Source organism: Athene cunicularia, assembly GCF_003259725.1.
Source record: "Athene cunicularia isolate RWA chromosome 12 unlocalized genomic scaffold, athCun1 chr12_part1, whole genome shotgun sequence".
Classification (NCBI taxonomy): Eukaryota; Metazoa; Chordata; class Aves; order Strigiformes; family Strigidae; genus Athene; species Athene cunicularia.
The window spans coordinates 8,620,508-8,642,682 of record NW_020799116.1 but is presented as its reverse complement, the minus strand read 5'-3'; the positions used below and the strand labels follow the sequence as shown (position 1 = coordinate 8,642,682).

Sequence of the window (22,175 nt, the reverse complement as noted above, 5' to 3'; positions counted from 1 at the left end):
AATGGCTGCAGAAGTGCATAGGGAGGCTACTAGACAGAAAATTGCAGGCTATTCAGCAACACTGGAGCAGATGTCAAAGTCAACAGGAAATTTCGGTACCTTCTTGGAGAGAGTTGAGTGGTAGGTATAAACCCTTCCATTTAAGCTGTTGAGATGCCGAAAATTGCTTGATCCAGTGGATACCAGCCCTCTAGAGTAGAAACTACTTACAGTATCTATAAAAATACTATTCTTCTAGTTCCTCACATCCATCTCAGCCTGAATGCAAATGCTTCAGCGCATTGTTGGCAAAGCATGTAGACCCAACAGAATGGGGAGGAGGTTTGGTTTCTATAGCTCTTACTGGATTAAAAATTAAAACAGCGGAATAATCTGGGAGTCTCAAAGCACTCTGCCTTGAGGCCTTTCATAACAGCGGTGCCCCTCAGGAGGAAGGATTAAAAACTAAAGGGAGGAAATCATAAGAAGGCAAGCAGCGTTTGGCAAGGCAGCTCGTGATCGATGCTCAGCCACGGAGGGCAGGAAGCTTTCGCGGGTGTTGTAGGCTATGGAGATACCAGGCGGTGTCGCCATGAAGATTAGTGTTAACAGCTAATAAACAGGGAAAAGCAGCGGAAAAAAAAAGGAAAAAAAAAAAAAAGGAAAAAAAAAAAGTGAACGCAGGGGGAAAAGGGCTGTCTTGATTAGTATTAAAAATGTTTTACATTCTGGAAAATTATAGCTTTGTTGGGGACCTCCTACTAAATTTATTTTTAACTGCTCTATTGAAAATTCTGTACCACTAGTCAACATTATCTCTCAGTTGCTCAGCACAGTGTTTCTTTATTAAAAGAAATAGGCATGAATATTTTTGACTGAAAAATTAATAGCTTTTGAATTCATACACAGCAGGTTTTCTTTTGCAAAGAAGTCCAATATCGCTGCACAGCACTTCTATAACCATTTATTTAGAGTCCAAGTCAAACCTTTGACAGCTAGAGCAGTGTTACAAGCCAACATAAAGAACTCCAAGATGTAAACCAACAATAGGCAGTCTGTGTGAGGTTTGCCATTGTCAAATACATAGATTGTTTGGATTAGTTTATGTAAATGTACTGTTGTATTACCCTTTGGAAAAAAAAAGATCACATTTGTGTATGAAAAGTGGTTTCGTTCACAGGCAGCATTATAAATTCCTTATCCTTTAACTTACATGTTAGAAGTAAAAATTGGTGCCTGACAGGCCTATATTGTGTGGCACTCTGTTGTTGGATTGAAACTGCCTTCTTTTCATTTATTGAAATATAGAAAAATTTATTATAGATACCATCTGATAAATCAGAAATTATTAAAATATGTATAGGTGAAGCATTTGAAAATTAATTATAAAATGTAGAAGTATAGTGTTTTGCATAAATTGTGCTTTCCTAGTGAAAAAAATACACAGGCACTGCGTAGACTGTGCTAGACCCTAGTCCTTTTAACTCAGTGGGATAGGACTTTGGTAAAAAGATCTGATGACCATTATTGCAGTGCAAAGTATTCTTTACATCCAGTAATTAAATTTTTTTTCCAACATAACTAATGCAAGGTGTATGTTAGAATTAATATATTACGGTACATTGGTGATTTTAAAGGAAAGAGCAGCTGCGAATCCAAACATAGCAGTGAATTGGGATTTAAAATTACAGCCTTTTCATGACTGAGAAAATGTTTTTATTCTGCTTAAAGGATCTTAATGCTTGTTTTTAAACTATTTCGTTCCTGGCAGGTAAAATTGGTGACTGAGCCATCTGTGTTTAACCACGTGCCATTTGTAATCCACACTGACCATCGGTACCGTCATTGCCTTTTGGGCTTCAGGCAGTAGCTGAGTGGGCGGGGTTGGGGCAGGTCGGATCGGTTGAACCACAGCCAGGTTCTTGGTGGTTGTGCATCTATTCAAAACTTGCCCAGCTTCGGGAGGGGTTGCTTGTCCAGTCTAGCCACATCCATCCATCATATCCCCACCTTTGGGTGGCTTTAGCTCCCGAAGTAATTTTGACCTTGGGAAGGGAGGTGGAGTGGCCTGTGTGTGCATTGCACTACACCAGCCCACCAAGACATCTGTCAGTAAAGCTCTCCAGTCCTGTTAACCCCACTGACATTTAAGCACGTTCTTGGGTATTGGAGTGGTGGATGGCCTAGACCATTGGCAGAGGGGTACGTACGCGGGACAGTTGCTGTTGCTGTCTGGTGTACTGCAAAAGGCCAGTCTTGCCCTGCTCCCGGGGGGCTGCTGGACAATCAGGAGGGTGGCTGCAGAGGGGAGAGCACATGAGGAGCTGGGGCAGTGCTCAGCACCATCTTTAAATATGTCCAACTTCATAATTAAAATGGCCAACAGTGCGGCACTTGAAATGGAAGGATCTCACAGCTTAACGCTTGGAACACACGAAGTTTTTCCTGTTGCTGTGTGTTGTTTTGGTGAGACTTAAAGGGCCTGAATAAAGTGAGAACAAAGCTATCTCTGAAGGAATATGCCATGACATATTTTTGTAAGGTGAATTTTTTTCAAGGTAAAAAACAAAAACCAAAAAAACCCACCCCACAACACAAAAGCCAGAACAACAATTTCTCAAGAATTGTCATTCTGGTTTTGCTATTAAGGTACCTTCCCCTACATGCTATTTTCATTGGTGTTAGTGATCAGCATAATAGGTTGAAATGGAAATGTGCTTGCTTTTTTTTTGGATTAATTTATGTTGAAGTTCATAGGAAGGGAAGGAAAAGGAAAAAGCATCAACCAACAAGTAATTCTGCATACTGGGTGCTATAGCCATCTTTTAAAAATAGACAGAAGTCTTCTAAAGAAACTTTTGGCACTTTAAATAAAATGCACTGTTAGATACCCCTTCTTTAATGTATTTTTTTTACCCTAACCATAGCAGTTATGATTGTTTTGAAATACTGTTTTTAGCAACTGTAATAACAAAGCATTTAAAAAAAAATAGTCTTTTAACTGTTGAGGTAATGACTGAGCATTTTAGCTGCTGTAGCCGTACTTTATAGTTTGAAAAAATAACGATACGCAGCAATAAAGAGAGATTCTCAAGCACAACAAAAGCTGTTTTTATATACTGGTTTTCATTAAGTCTCACTCCTCAGCTTTGGTTTCCTTAGTATTCCTGCCAATAACAACACCTGCTAAGTGATTGCTGCCTGCCAGGCTCTGCATCTAATACACTAATGTGTCCAGGCTGAAACGGGAGAGGAAGACACAGCATTGAAAAAGTTTTAGGCTTTTCTCATTAGCTTTCTCTCCCACCTTTAGGATCTAGAAAAGGAGTCTGCTTCAGAGTGTGTCAGTCCCAGGAACTCAGTTGGGACCTGAGCAGCAGCATCCATCACAGAGGAGTTGCTGCCCTGCAGCAGTGGGTATGGCCCCACCATGACACTTAGAAATAGATTTTTTTTTTTTTCTTTTTTGCTTTTAAAAGAGTTTCAGGGGCTTTTTTTATGTGCAGCCACTATTGTCATGTAAAATGTTTACACAAAAAGAAGTCAAACTTAGCCCTAGTGGGAGAGCCACTTACTGGAAATCTATTTTACAGGGTGAAGGAGAGGGTTACCTCTCAGCCTTGTTTATATCTAAAGGAAAAAAAAAAAAAAGATGACTCAGTCTTCACCTTTAATAGGAAGACATGACTCTTTTCTTGAAAGGGTAGGTTAATAATAAAATCATAAGCAGGTTGTTGAATGCTGCAACAATTGTGGCATTTCTGATTAAGTTAAAATAGTATGAGGAAATGTTCTCAAAACCCAAGACTGAACAAAGCACCCAACAAGGTTCAGTAATTGAATTTGCAGAATTTTAGGACCTAAAACTGTTGTGGGCTTCAGTGGGTTTTCTGTTGGTTTTTTTTCTTCTTCTTGTTTTGGGGATTTTTTTAAAATTACTTTAATTTTTTTTTTTTTTTTGAGGCTGGAGAAAATCCTCCCTCCCCATATCCCCGGTACAAACATTACAAAAACATTTAACTCTTTGGCACAAGGGCTGTACTCTGGCATGATTGCAGAGTGCCCCACATTGTGCCTTACTGCAGTGCAAAAGTCCTTGCTCATTAAAGTGCTAACTCTGTGACTTAGGCTCCCTCCCCTCTGACAGCAGTGATACCTCATCCAAAAATTACTGTATGTGGGAAGCAGGCTATGTACAAAATACCAACACGAACAACTTTTCTAATCATAGTAACTTGTTTTTAAATAGAAAATGCAAACAGGGAGAAACCGTGTCAAGTTTCCATCAGGAAAAGAAACCCTCCCAGCCTGGTCCCTCCCTGATCTTTGCCCTGCACAGTCGTCCACAGCCACTTTCACGTTTCTGATTCACGCCAATATTAAGATTTAATAGTTTACCATTCATATTAATAATTCAAGATGGCAACAAAACCAACACCATTCATAATTTGTTATTCTGCTCTAATTCACAGCCTGTTTTTCAGTCTTTATGCTATAGATGCAACAAAGAAAGCAGCAGTGAAGGTCTGTGGAGGGAGTGCAGCCCTCTCCTCCCTTGCCCTAGCTTGTGTTTTGGTAACAGCACCGGCAGGGATCGGACCCTGGCTGGAAGAGGAGAGTGTCATCAAATAAAACACGGAAAAAGGAAAAACTTCGCTAGCGATCGACAAGGTCGTGTTTCATTAACTTGTTGGTTCAGGCTCGCAAATGGTCGTCAGAGGTGAAACACAGCAGACTCACTGCGTTCCAGCTTTTTGTTCTCTCTTTCCTCACAGACTGCAGTCATGTTTAATTTGGAAACTGGGCTCCTTTGGCAAATTAGCAATTAGAACAATTTTGTGGGAATATGTATATGTGTCATTAGTTTTCCTGCGAATTAATAGCGAGAGCAGAGGTCAGGCAGAAATTTTCCACTTGACTGCAGCTCCTCTGTTGAGATTTGGCACTTTGTTTTGGAACGGCCACAGCTGCTCAAAGCCACAGTCTTCCTTTAGGAACTGTCTTTTAATTAGTTTACCTCATAGCCATTATTACAAATATTACTGCCTCCCCTCCTTGAAATAAAATTACTGTTTCTACAAAATATTCCGGTGACATCTTGCACCACTGCACATTGATGGTGGGGTCACTTGGATGCAGCGTTTAATCATTAGATCACCTCCATAAGCATCTCCTAATTAGAGTCCTTACAATACAATTTTATCTGGTAATTAGCTGAGATTGGCTGCTTCCTCTGTAGCTTATTAGTGGCAGCCCAGCAGTGGGTGTGAATCGCAGTGTCATTTGTCAAGCCTGTTAAAGCCCCCCCCTTTGCTCATCCTCTTCTGTGTTTATTCCTAGTTGCTACCTACGCTGAAAAGCCTAAAGAAATTTAACTCAATTCAAATTCTTTAAGCAGGGAACGCTGACCTTTGTGGATCCTTTCTCGCAGTTCCCTAGTAGAAACAGATTAAATGTTAAGTTTTTACACACTAAAAAAGGAAGGGGACTCTTTTGAAATGGAGTAGTTGGAGCTGTAATGATGAAGCACGAGCAGTGATCTTTCCAACAGGAGGGCCCGGCTGCCGAGCCTGCGCTAGAGATGGGCACTTAAAATTGATGCAGATTTGCTCGCAGTTATTGGACTGTTAAAATGTCCATTTAGAAACTGAGATAAAATACAGTAGATTTAATTTCATGGTGCGACCTGTCAGTTCTACTATTATTATCATCACTGGTCCTTTTATCATATGTAATAGATGGATAGATGGATAACAGGGAGACATTACTATATACACGTCCCTAATCAGTGTCCTTAAATCACCAGTCAACGAACGGACCAGGCTTTGGCGGGCAGCACGTGGCGGCAGCGCCCGGCGCCGCGGAGCGCTGGACAGGCGTGCTGCCCTCCAGGCTGCGCTTAGCGGCGTACGTCGGCGCGGGAGGCTCTGCGAGATCAATACCCATATTTCACCGCCTTTCACAATCCCTCTCTGGGTTCCCTTTCCAGCTTTGCCACAAAGGGTTAAATATTTGTAAGCACCTGCACAGAAGGATGGGTGTTTGCAGGTCCGCGGCTCCCCGCCTCCTGTCCTTGGAGCGGTGCTTGAGGTGCCAGTGTACTGGCCGGGTGGTTGTGGCTGGGGCTTCCCTCGTCTTGCTGTCGGGAAGGAAAAGCAATCACAATTTATCTGTTGTTCATCTGTGCCCTTTCTGGGGGCAGTGAGCTTTTTGTGTTGGTATCCTTTCTATAATATAAGAGCCCTTTATTTTCCACTACCTTTGTTTTGGATAAATCCCATTATTTTTATAAAGAAACGTTATTTGTGGCTGTTAACTCATATGAGGGTGCTAATAGGAGTTTTCTTATCTGGTTACTTTCATACAAGGAAAATTAATACAGTACCTTATAGATAAACATGAGATATTTGAGGGCATAGCTGAGTAGTGCACCTTGCCTTCCTCTGAAAAGGTTTAATGTCCAGCAAAAAGGAATTTTAATCATGAACAAAAGTTGTAAAATTCTGTCCCTGTTAAATTCCGTAGGAATTTTGCTACCAACTTCAGTGGGGTCAGGATTTCACCAATATTATTCACAAAACTGCCTAAGGGAAGGAAATGTGAAAGTAGTCAAAGAGCCCTTTCCTCAGTCATCTTTTCTGATGTTGTTGTTAAGAGATCAAATTGTTTGTTTAAAATACTTCAGCAGGAGTGACCTATTGAGGTGGAGCATCGTCTTTCAAAGGACTTCGTAGGGTAAAAAGAAAGGGTCGGGGAGGAATGTGGATGCTGGTTATATAAATAGGGTTGTGTATCAAAAACACTTGAGTTGGGTCTGGGTTTGATACACAATCCTGGAGACAGTTGTGTTTTACAGCCCACTGTGGCCAGCTGCCATTTGTCCGGGACTGGGCTTCGTGCAGGTAACGCTGATGCCTTCTGTCCTAGCAGAAAAAAGAGTGGTGCCACTTCTGCTGGGCTGAATGCTTGCAGTATTTCATGCAGTGTGATTAATTAAATTATTCCAGTGTTAACCTTCTCCTGGCTTTGGTTTTAAAATGGATGAACGGAGGGGGGGCGGGGGGAGCCCAAATGCTGAAGAGAAAGATTGCGCTTCTCCCTAGTACGTCCCTAGGAAAGTCTTGCCTTTTATTTTAAGCCTGATGCCTTCAATGAAATATCTAAGAAGACTGATTAGAAGTCATGCATAATGATAGCATAGAAATAAGAGATGTGTGGGGTTAAGACTGAAACAATGGAACAAAAATAAAATATTAAAATGACTGCGTACTCTGTGAGATCTTGTTTTAAGGTTTAGATAAAAATCCATGGTATGTAGTTCTGGCAGCAGGCTATGTTACTCTTTTTTAAAATCTGTTCGGAAATGTATGTATTTATTTCCCTTTCATGGCTCCTAATGGAGATGTTACAACAGCGCTTTGTGCCGAAGCAAGCGCTCGGGCTGTGTTGTCTGCTTTGAACCGAGGAGGACTCCGTTATCGAGAATTTTCTCTGCAGCCCTTAATTAGCCAGAAATGCCGTTTGTAACGAAATCGTCGTCCTTCCCTCCGCAGCTGAATCTGGTATCGAGCGTCACGCTTTCCAAGACTGCATCCGAGGCATCTCCGCAGAGCTTACCTCATACTCCCACCACCCCGACTGCGCCCATCACTCCCGTCACGCAGGGACCGTCAGTCATCACTACCACGAGCATGCACAACGTTGGACCCATCCGGAGGCGGTACTCGGATAAATACAACGTCCCCATTTCTTCAGGTAAAGGGGTTCTGGTGACACAGCCCCTTTGGTGGGGCGGCTTGCTGTTGCCTGCAGCCCCACGGTGGCAGGCTGTGATGATAACAGAACAACTGCTCTTATTTAGCAGATATTGCCCAGAACCAAGAATTTTATAAGAACGCAGAAGTTAGACCACCATTCACGTATGCATCTTTAATTAGACAGGTAAGATGAGCCAAACACACGCATTTGGATTAGAAAAAAAATACCTTGCTATATATGTGCGCACTCTGGATTAAATAGATTTTCAAACCTTTGGTATGTAAGCGTGCTCAAATGCTCAAACCTTTACTATAAGGGTTTTTAGAACTGCAATATATAACATAATTGCTTTTGATTAAGTATTACAATACGATGTGATTATTAGGAAATTCATTTCACACAACAGTGAAAATGAGCCTGTTTAAAGATGGCAAGTCAATTATCACAAGCTACAGTAATCTCTGATCCCTAGAATTAATCTGAGCTCTAAATAATTACTGAGCTTTAATCAGCTAGTGAAATGTTTTGCATTTCTCTTTGATTCTGCTTTATGAATGACTAATAAATTAATATTTCTGTAAGGAAACAGAAATAAAAACTCAAAACAATTAGATAATTCCATTTTGAATTTTGCCATTGAACTGTTAAATACAGCCATTAATCTTAGTTCATATTATGAAAACCCTCCTTTGGATTTTTTCCTCCAAATCTCTTCTTTCTTTTCTTCCTTTCTTTCTTTCTTCCTTTCTTTCTTTCTTTCTTCCTTTCTTTCTTTCTTCTTTTCTTTCTTTCTTTCTCTCTTCCTTTCTTTCCTTTTTTGTATTCGGTGAAGTAAAACTGTGAGCGTATTCTGTACTGGTGTGCTCATAACTGATCTTATAATCACTTTGCTTCACAAGGCCATCCTCGAATCTCCAGAAAAACAGCTAACACTAAATGAAATCTACAACTGGTTCACGCGAATGTTTGCTTACTTCAGACGCAACGCAGCAACGTGGAAGGTAAGCCTTAGCCCGCCTATGCCTCTCGCCTTTGATATCTGACATGTACAGAATAGACATTGCTGATGACATAACAAATTGTAACAACATGTGGACATGAAAATTTAGATCGGCAGTTTTGACACACACTGGGTGCCTTATCTGCAGGAACAATTTGATATTTGGCAGAAAAATTCTTCTGCCTTTGAAAACCACTAATTGAATCCCCATTATTGGCTTTTATGTTCTGTGATTATGCCACGAGTTCCTCTGTGTGGTTGCTGCTAGCAGTGAAACTCAAGCCCTTCAGCTGGAACGTATTAGGAAAGAAAAAAAAAAAAGCAGTAAAGTTATTGTGTCATTAGAAGATACACTGTCTTTTTAGCCACGCAGACTGTAATCACAACAACTGCTCTTTTTTCCTAGGATCTATAGATCAGTGGATTTCTTTCCTCAGTCAGTTGACTCTTAACTTCACTGTTATAAACTTCCTTTCTTTTTTTTAATCTCACGCAGAAGCTTACTGAACATAATACGCAAGAAGCAAGCCCCACAATAAGGAATGTGTTTAACAGAAATAAACCTGTTATTTGCACTTCGATTTCCTACCATAACTGTCTCAGATATTGTTCGATAAGAGGTCTGGGGAGTTAATTTTATTTTATTTGGGAGGGGGCCACTCCTTCCCTTATATATAGCATTATAATAGACATGCTGGCTTCTGAAGCTGGTGCAATTACAGATCACTGAATTAAATAACAGGATCTTTTATCGCTGTAAAAATTGCATCCCTGGTACTTTGAGTCTCTCTTAATCTACACAACTCTGTTGCTCTCAAACAACTTCAGATGACCAGGTAGGATTGAGTATATCCCATATATGCTGTTACATCAGCTCTTTCTGTTTGTCCTGTCTCGAGCTAAAAATGGTCCTTGGAAGTTAGCTTGGGTTTTAGTAGCATGTTTTGCTTTTAATTCATATCCCAGCACAATTTTGTACATTTTCAACTTTGGTCTAGAAGAGCGTTTAGGAAAAGTCTCTGTGATTGCTGCTTTGATTCTTCACTGCAGTTGGAAAACATGAGCAGTGTTTCACTTTGCAGCTTCCTTACTATCCAGAAAGGAAATTAACTTTCCTTGATTTAAGATCCTTTTAGACCTGCCTGTCTTTTGCTGCTGGAATGGTTCCAGTAGGACTTTTCAGCAGCTGCAGGTGTGGGTGCTGAAGTAAAAATCCTATTTAATTCCAGCAGCAAAGGGAAGGGAAGCAGAGGGGGGAGTGAAAGAAGGCAGCAGGCAGTCCTGGCCGTATCTCCTGTGAGGCTAGTTTTAGGTATGAGCTCTGTGCATCACGTAAAATCCATGTGCACTGACAGTGTGCTTCAGCAGAGGAGGAGAGAGGCTGAGCTGCGGCAGCTGCTGGGCTCGCAGAAGGGCAAGGTGTGTCCCGAGGAGGCAAGTACCGTTGGAGACCCCTCTTGGACACTGACCTAGTTCAGGTGTCCAGGTCCTGCTTCACTTAACAGGGAAAAAAGAAAAGCTTCCCCCCAGGTTCCACCAGCGCTAGCAAAATTGGCAACCGCTTGAAGTAATGCAGGTTTTCGTGCTGAAGACTGCGCAGATTTATGCCAGCCTTCGGGAACAGCAGGGATGAAAATGCAGCTCTGGATTGGCATGACGGGAAGCCCACGGGGCGCAGAACAAGCACAAGGGGCTAATTGCAGAATCTGAATAATTTGAATGTATACGTGATGATTTGCGTTCACCTTCGGCTTATGCTTAGGGGGCGTTTGGGTCAGTGTTCCCCAAGTTTAGGGTCAGGGTTTGGTGCGGGCAAGATTTCCTGAGCCCTCTTTCAAAAACACAGAAGAGTACAGGAATAAAGGCCTTTAAAAAATGAACCTCTTTCCCAAAATGCCGTACCAGCAGAGCCTGAGCACTTATTAAAATAACAAACCCTTTCATTTACTACATTCAAGCATGTTCAGGGTAATTTTTCTGCAAAAGTGGCTTGCATACAAATATTTTTAACAAGGTAAATATATAATCTTACAATAATAGCTCCTAATTTTTCTGTTAAGCTGATTGCTGGGGGAGCACTGTGAACTGGTTCTGACAGATCAGAGGCAATGTCTGTTTGCTTTTATTTTTTGGAGTAATTTGCTGGCACTGAGTCGCAGCCATGAGGCACGAGCTGCAGGTGTGGCTCCGAAACGTTGGGGTATTGTTCAAATAGAACTGTTAGATAGCCAGTATCCAGAGGCAGGGGAAACAAAACAATTTTTTTTCTGCCATGAATTCCTTAAATAAGTGATCACATGGAAAATAGAAAGTGAGGGCAGCACCTCATGGACGTCTTGCAAATACTCAACGTGTCTGTCTCAACATATCCAGCAAGAGCCCGATCCAGCAGCCTTGAACATCAGTTGCACATTGACTTCAAGAGAACAAGAACAGACTGTAAAATATTTCTCCAGCATAAAATTTATTTAAAGAAGAACACAAATATTTCTCCTCAACCATGTATTTAGAGACTGTTTACAAACTCCGAGGACTCCCTTCGCTGAACTTTGCTGTATGCGTTTGATCAACTGCTGTATGAACTACAAGATCAGCTTTCACTGGGGGAAACAGCGTTATTATTCTTACATTTTGCTCCAGACTTGACAGTGTTCCCATTTTCACAGGAAACTGCCTGAGTTACCCAGATGTGGGCCGGCAGCCCTGTGTCGGGTTGCACTAGTGCGGCACCCACCAACAGTTGCTGAGCTGGCTGATTTTAGCCCAAAAGGTGTGGGGCGTTTGCATGTTTTTCCTTCACCTCAAATTCAGGGATTTTGCCAAAAATTTCCAAAGTAGTGAAATCTGGAAGAGGTGGGAGGGGGGAAAAAAAAATGAAAAAAAAATGAACAGAAGAAGGTAAGGGAAGAAGGAAAGAGCCCTGATGGACAGGTTGACTTTCTGTTAGATTTCTGACTTGCTAAGAGGAAAAGCATATTCAAAGTTTATTTTTCCACCAGTTCACAAGCAGATCAGCATGGAAAAACCAAAATGCTGGGATCAGGCACCTACAGCCATAGGAGACACATTTGCCCTCAAGCATCTGTTGAGCAAAGGCAGTTCGAGCCCTGAGTCTTCCTCTGTACCAGGGCTGGGAGCGTGGGGACTGTGCTAGTGATTGCAGAGAAATGGAAAAGTAGCAAAAGACTCTTAGCCTTCCCCTCCCAGGCACACACACACCACTGCCTCTTAATTTACATGACAAATGTACTGTGCGTACCCTTTGTTTGCACAGTGATTTAGACATTCATGATTAGAGCTCCCTTTCACCATCCAGACCCGATGTTCATTAAAAAAAAAAAAAAAAAAAAAAAAAGACTACAACGAGGGAAGGGGAAAAAAAAATTGTAGTCTCTTGGTTGCCTAGACCCAGGCCATGTGTTTGGCTGGCATTGTGCCTGCTAACGAGTCAACCAGATTGACTAAATCAATGGTGCCAGTGATGATGGATGGAGTTTGTTCGCCTGCATATTTTCAGCAAATGGCTTCTTCTGTTTTCCCTGTTTACCAAGCCCCTTTCAGCAGTACTGGGGACAAGCTCCATGTACAGATCTGAGTGGCTTTGTAGTAGAGTATTTGCTCAGAAAGCTCACAAAACGGGGAAGGAGCATGGCACTCCATTTGAGGAATAGCAAGGCTCTCAGAAACGTTTCAGAGGGAACAGGGACAGAAAGGCCACACAGCTTGCCGTGACAAAGTGAGGTGTCTCATTATGTCTGGCTGCAGCAAAGGTCCAAGCACGCCAAAGGGGTTGGTGGGGCTCATCCTTCCCCAGCGCTGAGCTGCAGAGAGGACGTCTGAGCATCGGATGCCATGAGCGCAGGTCCCTCTGGGTGATGAGCTGTGGGGATATTATCACTTTGTTTCGGAGAGCCTTCCTCATGTTTTCACTTGGCAGAGGCTCAGATCAGTCAGTACAGTAGTCTGCCAGAAATAGGAGCCAACTTCCATATAAGAGCAAGCCGTGGAGGCAGGAGTCGGTGCCGTGCTGGCCGGTGGGGTGCTGCCGAGCCCCCGAGCCCTTGGTCCGTGCCGTGGGTGTGGATGGAGGTTCAGCACCTGATTCACATTAGCCCAGCTGTGGGAAACCACAGCAACACTAGCTCCAGTGCCTCTCTGCTAAATTGAGCCGTCTGTACTTGTGTGAAATCCTTTCTGTTCTAACTGCTTTCTTTTCCAGGAGAGGAGAAGTTTCTCTTTGCAGAGCGTATATATTTGTTTTGAAAATGTCTAAGCAATGTTCCTCTTGTATGAAATGTGCTGTATTATGTGCATGCTTAAAATGATGGCTGTTCTCATTCACACTGGGGATAATTGATAAGAATAACTTGAATTTTTAATCTTGGGTTTAAGCTTTCGTATTTATTTTGTCTTTGCAAAATAAGATGTAAAGAGCCGGGGAAAGCAAGCGGGTGCGGGGAGGGGAAGGGGCTTAACATTGCAAAATGAGGACTGTCAAGCTGACTGTGCTGCTGTTCTTGGACAATGATGAGCATTTTCTCATAGAAAGTTTTTGAATGTTTTCTCTTTTATACTTGCTGCAGAATGCAGTGCGTCATAATCTTAGTCTTCACAAGTGTTTTGTGCGAGTAGAAAACGTTAAAGGGGCAGTATGGACAGTGGATGAACTAGAGTTCCAAAAACGAAGGCCACAAAAGATCAGTGGGTATGTCCACCATGTTTGAACTTCTTAGCCTAGCTTGGATCATGCTTACAGTTTAACGTAGAGGCTTTTGGCTGCTAGCTGGTGTTAGACCAACCACAGGTGGTTTCGCATTGTTTCAGTTAAGGGAAACCAAGACAAACATCTCATCACTACTGTTTGTATGCCCACCAGTACCCTGACCCTGCTTGCTTGGTGTTTGTTGCATCACATGCTAGTAGCTTTTAGGTGGCAATGCATATTAACCCTCACAAACCATTTGCTTATGCTTATTGCATTTTATTTTCTTTTTCCTTTTCCCTGTATTTGATGTCTGTTCTGTCCCCGATCCCGTGTCCCTTTGTTTCCACTTCATCTCCTTTGCTGCTGCTCTTGTCCCAGGGTGCCATTCGCACCAACCTCTCACTGCATAAGTGCTTTATCAGAGTAGAGGATGAGTTTGGGTCCTTTTGGACTGTTGATGATGAAGAGTTTAAACGTGGCCGTCATATTCAACGAGGCCGTCCTCGAAAATACTGCCCTGATGAAAACTTTGGCGAGCTTGTTGCACAGTAAGAGCTTTTACTTGCTTTAATTTTTTTTTTCTGCTGTTGCTTTGCTTTGCATGATTTACCCATCTCATGTAGACTTGCATTTCACGAAATAGTGACATCACCTTTGCTGCTAAAGAAACTAAATTTTTGGTTGTTATGTGTATTTTGTGTGTCCTGCTCTGATAATCCAAATGCCTGTAGTAATAACTCTACTTTGACATGTTTGTTATAGCATTTGTTTATAGTGCAATGTAGACTAAAATAATTATCCACGCTAGTGCAGATATGCTGCTGTAGACCTGTCAGGAAAACAGGTATATGCCAGGAAAGGCTTCAGATAAGTTTTAATTCTGATGTTTTCCTTTGCTTTCAGTGTATGCTCTGTTTTGCAGCTCTTAATCAGAAATAGAGTAAGGTGCTTATAAAACAGAAATGCTGAATTAACTTTAAAAACTTTGAGATGCAGTGAGACCAGCTGTAAAGATTATGATCAACAGGCCATCCTGTGTCTACAGCAACCACACACAAATATTCCTGGGGTTCCCAAAGCAATTTTCTTTGACCTTTACTCGAAGGCCATCTCTCCAGGACAACTGATCCTTGCTGGTCCCTGTGGGAGGGGTTCAGTTAAGACTCTTCTCACATGGTTTATTCCCACGTGAAAAACAACAAAAATAAATATGTCCATGAGCGATAAAACTTTTTGGAGATTTTTTTGCATTGGCACTTTTTATCTGGTTTGAATATGATGATTTTTAACAAAAAATTATTTTCTTCTCTGATGGAACCAGTGATACTTGGATGCCCACTAACGAGAGCAGATATGCTTGGCATTCATTTTCCTCAAATCTGGCCCTTTATATAAAAGATGACTAAAATAAGGGTCCAAAAGAGTACATCAGAATATTTTTTCTTAAAATGGCCTTTAGGGCAGCGTGTTGTTTTGCATGGTCCATACCACTTCACTGTGGTGCAGCAGCACCTGCCGTTCTGTCTCCGTGCCCACAACTCCAAAGTGTTTGGGGCGATGGTGTAGGCAACCGCTCGCCGGGGACATTTGCCTGGCAGGAAATAACAGGGCTCAGATCCTCTCGCATGGCAGTCCCCTGCTCCATGGCGAGGGACTCTGCTGCCAGCAACTTGGAGAGTGATTTGCATGAAGTAATATTTAAAATGTCCCATGATGCTTTTGATCATAGCCTCCTCTTGATGGACCATTACATGGTTACTGGCTCCCAGACATGACGAGTATTGGAGAATTTCTCCTGAACACAGCTAAAATGAGCAGAGATGCCAAGATGTGCTACTAACGCAGGGTAGTAGAACACATGGCGAGGTAACGTCGAGAGATAATGATGTTCCTTATTTAGTAAAGGCAAATATAATAACCATAGCCGAAATCTCAGCTATTTAAATTTGAAAAAAAAAAAAAAAGGAAAAAAAAAAAAGATACGAAAGAGAACTTGTGTGGAGAAACAGTCTCAGCTCTAGTTTTCTGGTGTGGGAGGAAGCATTACATGCTTGAAACACTCGCACAGAAGTTGGTTACATTTAACTCTCCTTTTTATGTTTTTCTTATGCAGTAACCCTTCTCTTATTAAAAACATACAGACCAGCCACACCTACTGCACACCTCTCAATGCTGCTTTACAGGTAAGATTAACGACTGTAGCAAATATGCAACAGAGGTGTGTGTCTTCCCCACTCATTTCAAAATATATTAGCCTTGCTCTAATTAGATATTAAATTTTAATTCCGTTAAACTTTTTTCTTAAGTGCATAAAGCATCATAGTCCCTGGAGGCAAACACATATCAGGCTGCTTCAGCATTAGCTAGATGCTTAGCATTTTGAATATTGTGGCAAAAAAATTAAAAGTTCACTTATTAATATTTATCAGCAGTATCATAATTTCCATCCTCTTATTTCAGAATTTCACTTGAGGCAAAAATACCACAAGTGTAATTACTCTAGCACAGCTATTAATGTGCTGAATGATAGGATACTGCGGCACGTGACCTTCTATTGTTCATGGGTTTAAAGAGAAAGCAGATCATTTTTCCCCTTTTTCTTTTAAGGGCTATTTTTGCATATCTTCCTATTGTTGGTAAAAAATAAACATTGTGATTCTTATAGGAAAAAAAAACCCATATTTTTTATTGGTTTAAACTGTACTGTAAATGTAAGACAAAAATTATGTTTTTTCACGATGTAGAAATACACAAAGTGTTGGTGCACAATTAAATAACTTGCAGCCTGAAAGTGTGCGCGTCTCCAGCCCTTTTTCATGTACTGTATATTAGGGTGGCATTTTTTATCCCCTCTCTATAAAAATTCCTAAGTCAACCTCAGAAATCCCAGGTAAAGTCAGTATTTGCTGTATGAACCAAAGATACGAATGCATTACCGTGTTCTGAGTTTGCAGGGGAGGATGTGTTTGTGTGGGGGTTCAAGCCTGTTCCATACTGTGTGAATTAATCCAGGAGGCAACACTGCGCGTGGTTGCACCCCGGTTGTTTGTTGAGGGTCACTTCTCGAGAAGTTCCCTGATGGCCGTGTTTATTTGCTTGGGCAGCTGTGTTTTGTGGAAGGTTTAGCAGACTTCTCTTTTCAGAACCAAGAAACAGATTATTGGGAGAAAAGCGATGTTCTGCATTTCTTCTCATTATTTGAGTTTATGCAGTAACTTCTGAAAAGCAAAGGAAAGCATGTTTAAATGAAGCAACTGTAAATACCATTCATTAGTAACTTATTTTCCCTTGAGTCTTGTGAAGTGTGATTTTTAAAGACTGCTTTGTCTCTTGAATAGTATTAAGATTACAAGCACATTTTACATTCATGAGGCTGAAAGGCAAAAATGAAATGATCTTGCATTTCTTCACATTGTTAACTATGTGACTAATTTCAATTAATATGCTTATCATACGGAACTGTTCGTGTTTTATTTCTGAAACACGTGTCGTTGTCGTCATCTTCATCCATTCTTGTCTTCTGTGATAACCTCCAAACTGTTTCCATTTCCCACTTTTCCTGGAAGTGGCATGTACTCATGCCCCTCCGTAGCATCGTGTGAACCGAGTTGATGGAGAGAAGAGCCAGATTTACTACTGCTTGTGTGCCCCCTGTAATGAATGGGGTGGAAGCAATATTCATTGCACTGAGACAGGTCCTTGTTTAGGTTGAAAATACATCAGCAGGTTCTTCAGTCCTCTCCCTCCTCACCCTGCTGGATTTGGGAGGCAGAATCCTGGCGGGTGCTGCACAGAGGTTTGGGTGAAGCCGTGCAGGTGGCCAGTGCCGCGTGGGCAGCTCAGCCCTTGCTTGGGCAGTAACCTTCCTCCTAGGACACAAGGCCGCTTTACCCGGCAGTGCCTACGTTCAGTCTAATTAATAACTAATGAGCAGTGTTCCCCCAGCTTTTGCAGGCATCTGCAAAGACCAGCTCTTTGCGCATCCCTGTGAGCGCGGCAGCCGCCTCTCTGCAGGCCAGGGGTCAATGCAGTGTGCTGCCAGGATGCTGGGCTGTGTTTTTCTTTTCCTGTGGGGTGGCAGAGCCGCCCCTCTCCTTCACCCAGACCTCTCTGACATCTCCTCCATCTGTTTTCCCTCGTGGCCAGGGAGAAGAAGCAGCTCTCTCCCCCCTCTCTGTGTGGAAGGTACAGGGACACCAGTGCTCTATTTTCCCAACGGGTCGCCGGGGGCTCCCAAAACACCCACCTCCCCTATTATTATCTTTATAGCAGATACTCCTTGTGTCCCACCTCTCCCCCAGTAAATTGCTTTACTGCAATTACAAGTTATCACTATGGGTGAAGAACTTGAGTCATTATTTTGCCAAGTGCAGGAAATGTGAACCATTCTTTGCATCCCTTAATCACAATGAGTTTGCTGGTTGTTGAATCAAGAAGATAAAAATAATCCTCCCGGTTAGAATAGCTTTTGTAATCACGTGTGACACGTAGGGCTGCACATGGAGAGGTCAACGTAAGGAAGAATAAAAGGGGCCGTGCTCCTGAAGATGCTGCAGTCAGGGATGGTTTTGCCCCCCCCTTCCCATCCCATCTCCCCCCACCCTGGTCTCTGGCTGTGCTCGCCTGGGAGCAACTCTGCCAGCTCGGATGGCAACAAGCAAGGAGTTTTGTCCCACAAATTAGGAGCAGACGAGAGCATTCAGTGGGGAGTACGTTTGCATGAATTCCCCTCCCACGGGCAGGGCTTGCATCATGCAGACCCAGAGCCTGATGGATTTTTTTGGCTCCGCCGCCGCAGCCGGCTGACCTCCCCCCGGAGCAGGTCGAGCGCTGCCGAGCCAGCGTCTGTGGCTCTCCGGCGCTGACACGGCTCAGAGAGCTGCGGATGATGTCACCCGGATCCAGCTGGGATGGGTGAAATGGTTAAATGTCCTTTGAGTCCCTGGGCGCCTACGGCTTTCGTGCATCCCATCCCCACCAAACGCCCGGCTCCTCCGGCGCTCGGGGCTTCTGCGCTCCCACCGCTGCCGCACCGGGCACAGGACTGTGCTGTCAACATGAGCTAATGCTGACACACAGTAAATATTAGCAGGCAGAACGGTGGGAATCAGAAGGAAAATATTTAACAGCTCATTCACTTCCTACAAAGATTTCCACTTAGAAAGTTAACTCCAGTGTGCCTCTGCATGGTATTTCTTTAGAACAAGGAAAAATTGAAATAAAATGGTCAGATCTGTAATAGCTGAGGTAAGAGCAGCGTTGCTGAGGCTTAAAAAATTTCACATGGACTGGTTCAGTCTTCAGGTAGATCAGTGCAGCTCGGACTGATCCAGTTAGGGCTAACCTCAGCTTTGCACTTGCGTCATGAGAAAAACCAAAGTTGGTAACACTGCCCTCCCGCTGGGTGCTTGTTTGCTCTAGTAGGAAGGAGTTATCAGCCGAGCGACTTCTAATTTTTTCCTCATTTCATTAAAAACAAAACCCAAACCCAGACCTAAGCCACAAAAAAAACCCAAAGCCCCAAACTTAATTTTGCAAAATGAAAGTAGGAAAAGGACGTTTTATTTTTTCCAGGGGGTGTAATTCCAAATAGGGAATGGAAAGCTCCGTCCTGTCACAAGCCAATACAGCTCTGAATGCTTAAACCCAGATGTAAATGATGTTAAATTTCCCTTGGTGGAATCAGGGTAATACCTATCAGAAAGCACAATATCGAAAAAAACAGTAATTGCAAATAATGTAAATGTGGAGAATGTTTTGGAATAAATGTATGTGTTGTGCAATGTATAAAAACGTTAGTCACGGCTCTTAATATATTTGTTTGTGTCCTTGGCAGGCTTCAATGGCTGAGAACAGTATACCTCTATACACTACTGCTTCCATGGGAAATCCCACTCTGGGCAATTTAGCCAACGCGATGAGGGAAGAGCTTAACGGTGCAATGGAGCATACGAACAGTAACGGGAGTGACAGTAGTCCAGGACGTTCCCCTATGCAAGCAATGTAAGTACGGCAGAGGCGCGTGCGGGGCTCTAGGCGTTGTCTCGCCGTCTGCCGAAATGTGACTCTGGAGACGTTCGTGGTTGGTTCTTGAGGTTCATGGATGGAGCAGTGAGAGCCGACACCTCCATCAGGGAACATGCTTAGGGTGATTAGAATATAAAAGGGCTGCTTCCCAATCTCCACATAAAACCGATCAGCTCAGTCCAGTCCAACAAGCACACAGGGCTGTAAAATTGTTAACTTGTTCGCAGTTCTCTTCTTTAAACCTTGCAAAACCTCATAGGCCGGCTGCATTTCTTGGAGAAAAAAATGTGATTTCTCTCCCCTTCGGTCCACATGACAAGCACAGCCAGTGGGACAGAGCTGGGAAATGGACTTGTTTGGTGTGTCTGAAACAAAAAAAAACCCACTCGACGCACAATGGTCTTGCTAAGCACTAACGATGGCACATGTGAAGGTCTGGGTGATTTATAGATTGCTCTTAAAATATCAAAAGGAAAATTAATAGGAGCATTATAGCAACAGACGGCAGTATAATGAGTGCATATATAACCACATGAAGTAATGGGGGATCGCTGTCCCTGCTCAACGTGAATGGCACCCGGGCAGCGAGCTGGCACAGGAAAGGGTAAGGCAGGAAGGGTGTGATGCCCCGATGGGTGTGTTCAGTATTTATGGGGTGATGGAGTGAGTTCGCAAAGCTGTAAACTCCCCCCTCCCCTCAAATTACATAGCGGGTAATTGGCAGCTGGTGAGTAAGCCGGAGTTTATAACTCTTGTAGTTCTCTAAAAACTCCGTGGAGCGGTTGGCTACCTGTGCGAGTGACCGCGCGCGAGAGCCACGCTGCCTTTCTTCTGCCTGTTCCTTAAAACAGGCTGTAAAATTACTGGCTGACTTGCCACAGCTCACATTACGCATTAAAAAGAGAACTAATTTGTAGTCTTTTACTTCAAAGTAATTTGAATAAGGGATTTACAAAAGTAAGTCTAAATCAAAAAGTAGAAAAACATTAACCTAATAGCGTGATAGTAATTAGTTGTGAAACTAATTAGCATTTAATGGCAAAAAAGTTTCCCACCTGCATAATGTATTGTCAGAGGGGAGGGGGCACGAAGGAATCTGAGACTCGGGATACTTTGATATTGCAGCATTTTAAATCAGTGCACAGAGTGCTTTGAAAAAAAATCTTTAAAGATGGCAACATTCATTTTTAATTAATAATTAATTTAAACATTGTCTTTTACCATTTACTTCAAAACATTCAAATAATGTGTTTAGCTTTTCCAGTGATTGTTTGTGCAGTATTAATTATCTCTCCCAAAGTAGCGTTGCATGACACACTTTCTGTCTCTCACAAACGGATTCATCTTGAGGCAGTTTCAGTCACAATTTGTTATCCTCTGCCCGTGACCACGTAGGGCCGGCGTGAAGGAGGAGTGGAGGGACGTGGCTTTTCTCCAGAAACAAGACTTCTCCCAAGGGTTTCTCCTGGCCTAACAGACAGGGATGAACGTTTATGATGTTGCGTTAATCCAAGTAATTATTTTTTTGCAAGTTCAAGGCTAGTGTAGTTCATGCACTTCTCATTTCACCTAAGGTTTCGTTGTCTTTGAAGAGACTGCGAGGAGGGAAAAATAACCAAGTTGAAACAGGCTAGGACATCTTCCAGAACTGTGCATAGCCGTGGCCTTTGTTGCACTTAATAATCATCTCTTAGCACATTGATACCCAGGTGAGGGGCACAGAACAAATACTGGAGAGAGAGGAGGTCGGGGGGAGGGATGCCTCATTTTCATTATTCACCAGAAAATCCAATTTTCTGTTGTAATATGGAAATGATTGTTTCCTGAGTGTTTTCATTTTCTCAGAATTGATAATATATGTGTTCTCTGCTGAACATTTCTTTTTGCTTAAGTAAAATACGGCCGGGTGATGTTCCAATACCAGCCTCTGAGCTTCCCCATTAAAATGATGTTTCGAAGTAGTTTGAAGGGATCTAAAGCCAGAACACCATTCGCATGTCGAGGTCTTTGCCCTGTTTACTAAATAAAATCATGAGTCAACAGCAAATTTCCAGACACTGTGCAACCTCTTATTTTCCATAAGCCTGCTCTGTTAATGACATTTTCTTTTTTTTTTCTCAGAACAGATTTCCTTGTCATAATGCAAATTATTTTTTAAACAATTTCAGTATATTAGAATAAATCAAGCTTTAAACTTTATTGTAAGGTTTAAAGGACCTTGTTAACATGACAGCTAAGAAGTCTAACACTTTAGCTGAAGTCTTATTACCGCTCATTCGTTTCCTTTTTATGACACATTGAACCACAGCTAGGGTGGGTTTTTTTTTTCCTTCCCTCTCCCTCCTTTTGAAACACTAGAAAGTAGTCGCATAATTACAGCTTGGGGACATAACACTTTCATCCTGATATGCTCCAAAGGTAGCCACAAAGCAAACTACTACATGCTGTGTGCACCACCAGAACTCAGTGGCTTTAAACAACAGTCAGCTTTATTAAAAACTCCTCTGTTCCCAGAGTGGACAAACAAAAGAATTACTCAGATGTGAAAAGAAGGGGAATCTGTGTTCAGCAAGGTTATTTATTGTTAACCCCTTCTGGGCTCTTAGGCATCTACTTAAAAGGAATGTGCTGAAATTCTGCTACTATAAAAATAAAAATGGGAAACCCTGTCTTTTTTTTTTTTTTCCTCTTAATTTCTCTTCTCCC

General features: G+C 42.4%; 1 protein-coding gene across 6 annotated transcripts in view; it reads left to right on the top strand.

The window, feature by feature from the left end:
* Positions 1 to 22,175, top strand: part of FOXP1 (forkhead box P1) — a 343,548-nt gene that overhangs the window by 313,682 nt on the left and 7,691 nt on the right. For 3 of the 6 annotated variants that reach the window (XM_026857384.1, XM_026857381.1, XM_026857382.1), the window contains 6 exons: positions 7,533 to 7,734; positions 7,841 to 7,920; positions 8,637 to 8,738; positions 13,321 to 13,442; positions 15,556 to 15,625; positions 19,279 to 19,445. In XM_026857384.1, the coding sequence (XP_026713185.1) occupies positions 7,533 to 7,734; positions 7,841 to 7,920; positions 8,637 to 8,738; positions 13,321 to 13,442; positions 15,556 to 15,625; positions 19,279 to 19,445 (743 nt within the window). Of the gene's footprint in view, positions 1 to 7,532; positions 7,735 to 7,840; positions 7,921 to 8,636; positions 8,739 to 13,320; positions 13,443 to 13,820; positions 14,091 to 15,555; positions 15,626 to 19,278; positions 19,446 to 22,175 lie in introns of those variants that run through there. The other 3 variants (XM_026857386.1, XM_026857383.1, XM_026857385.1) reach the window with 2 other exon arrangements.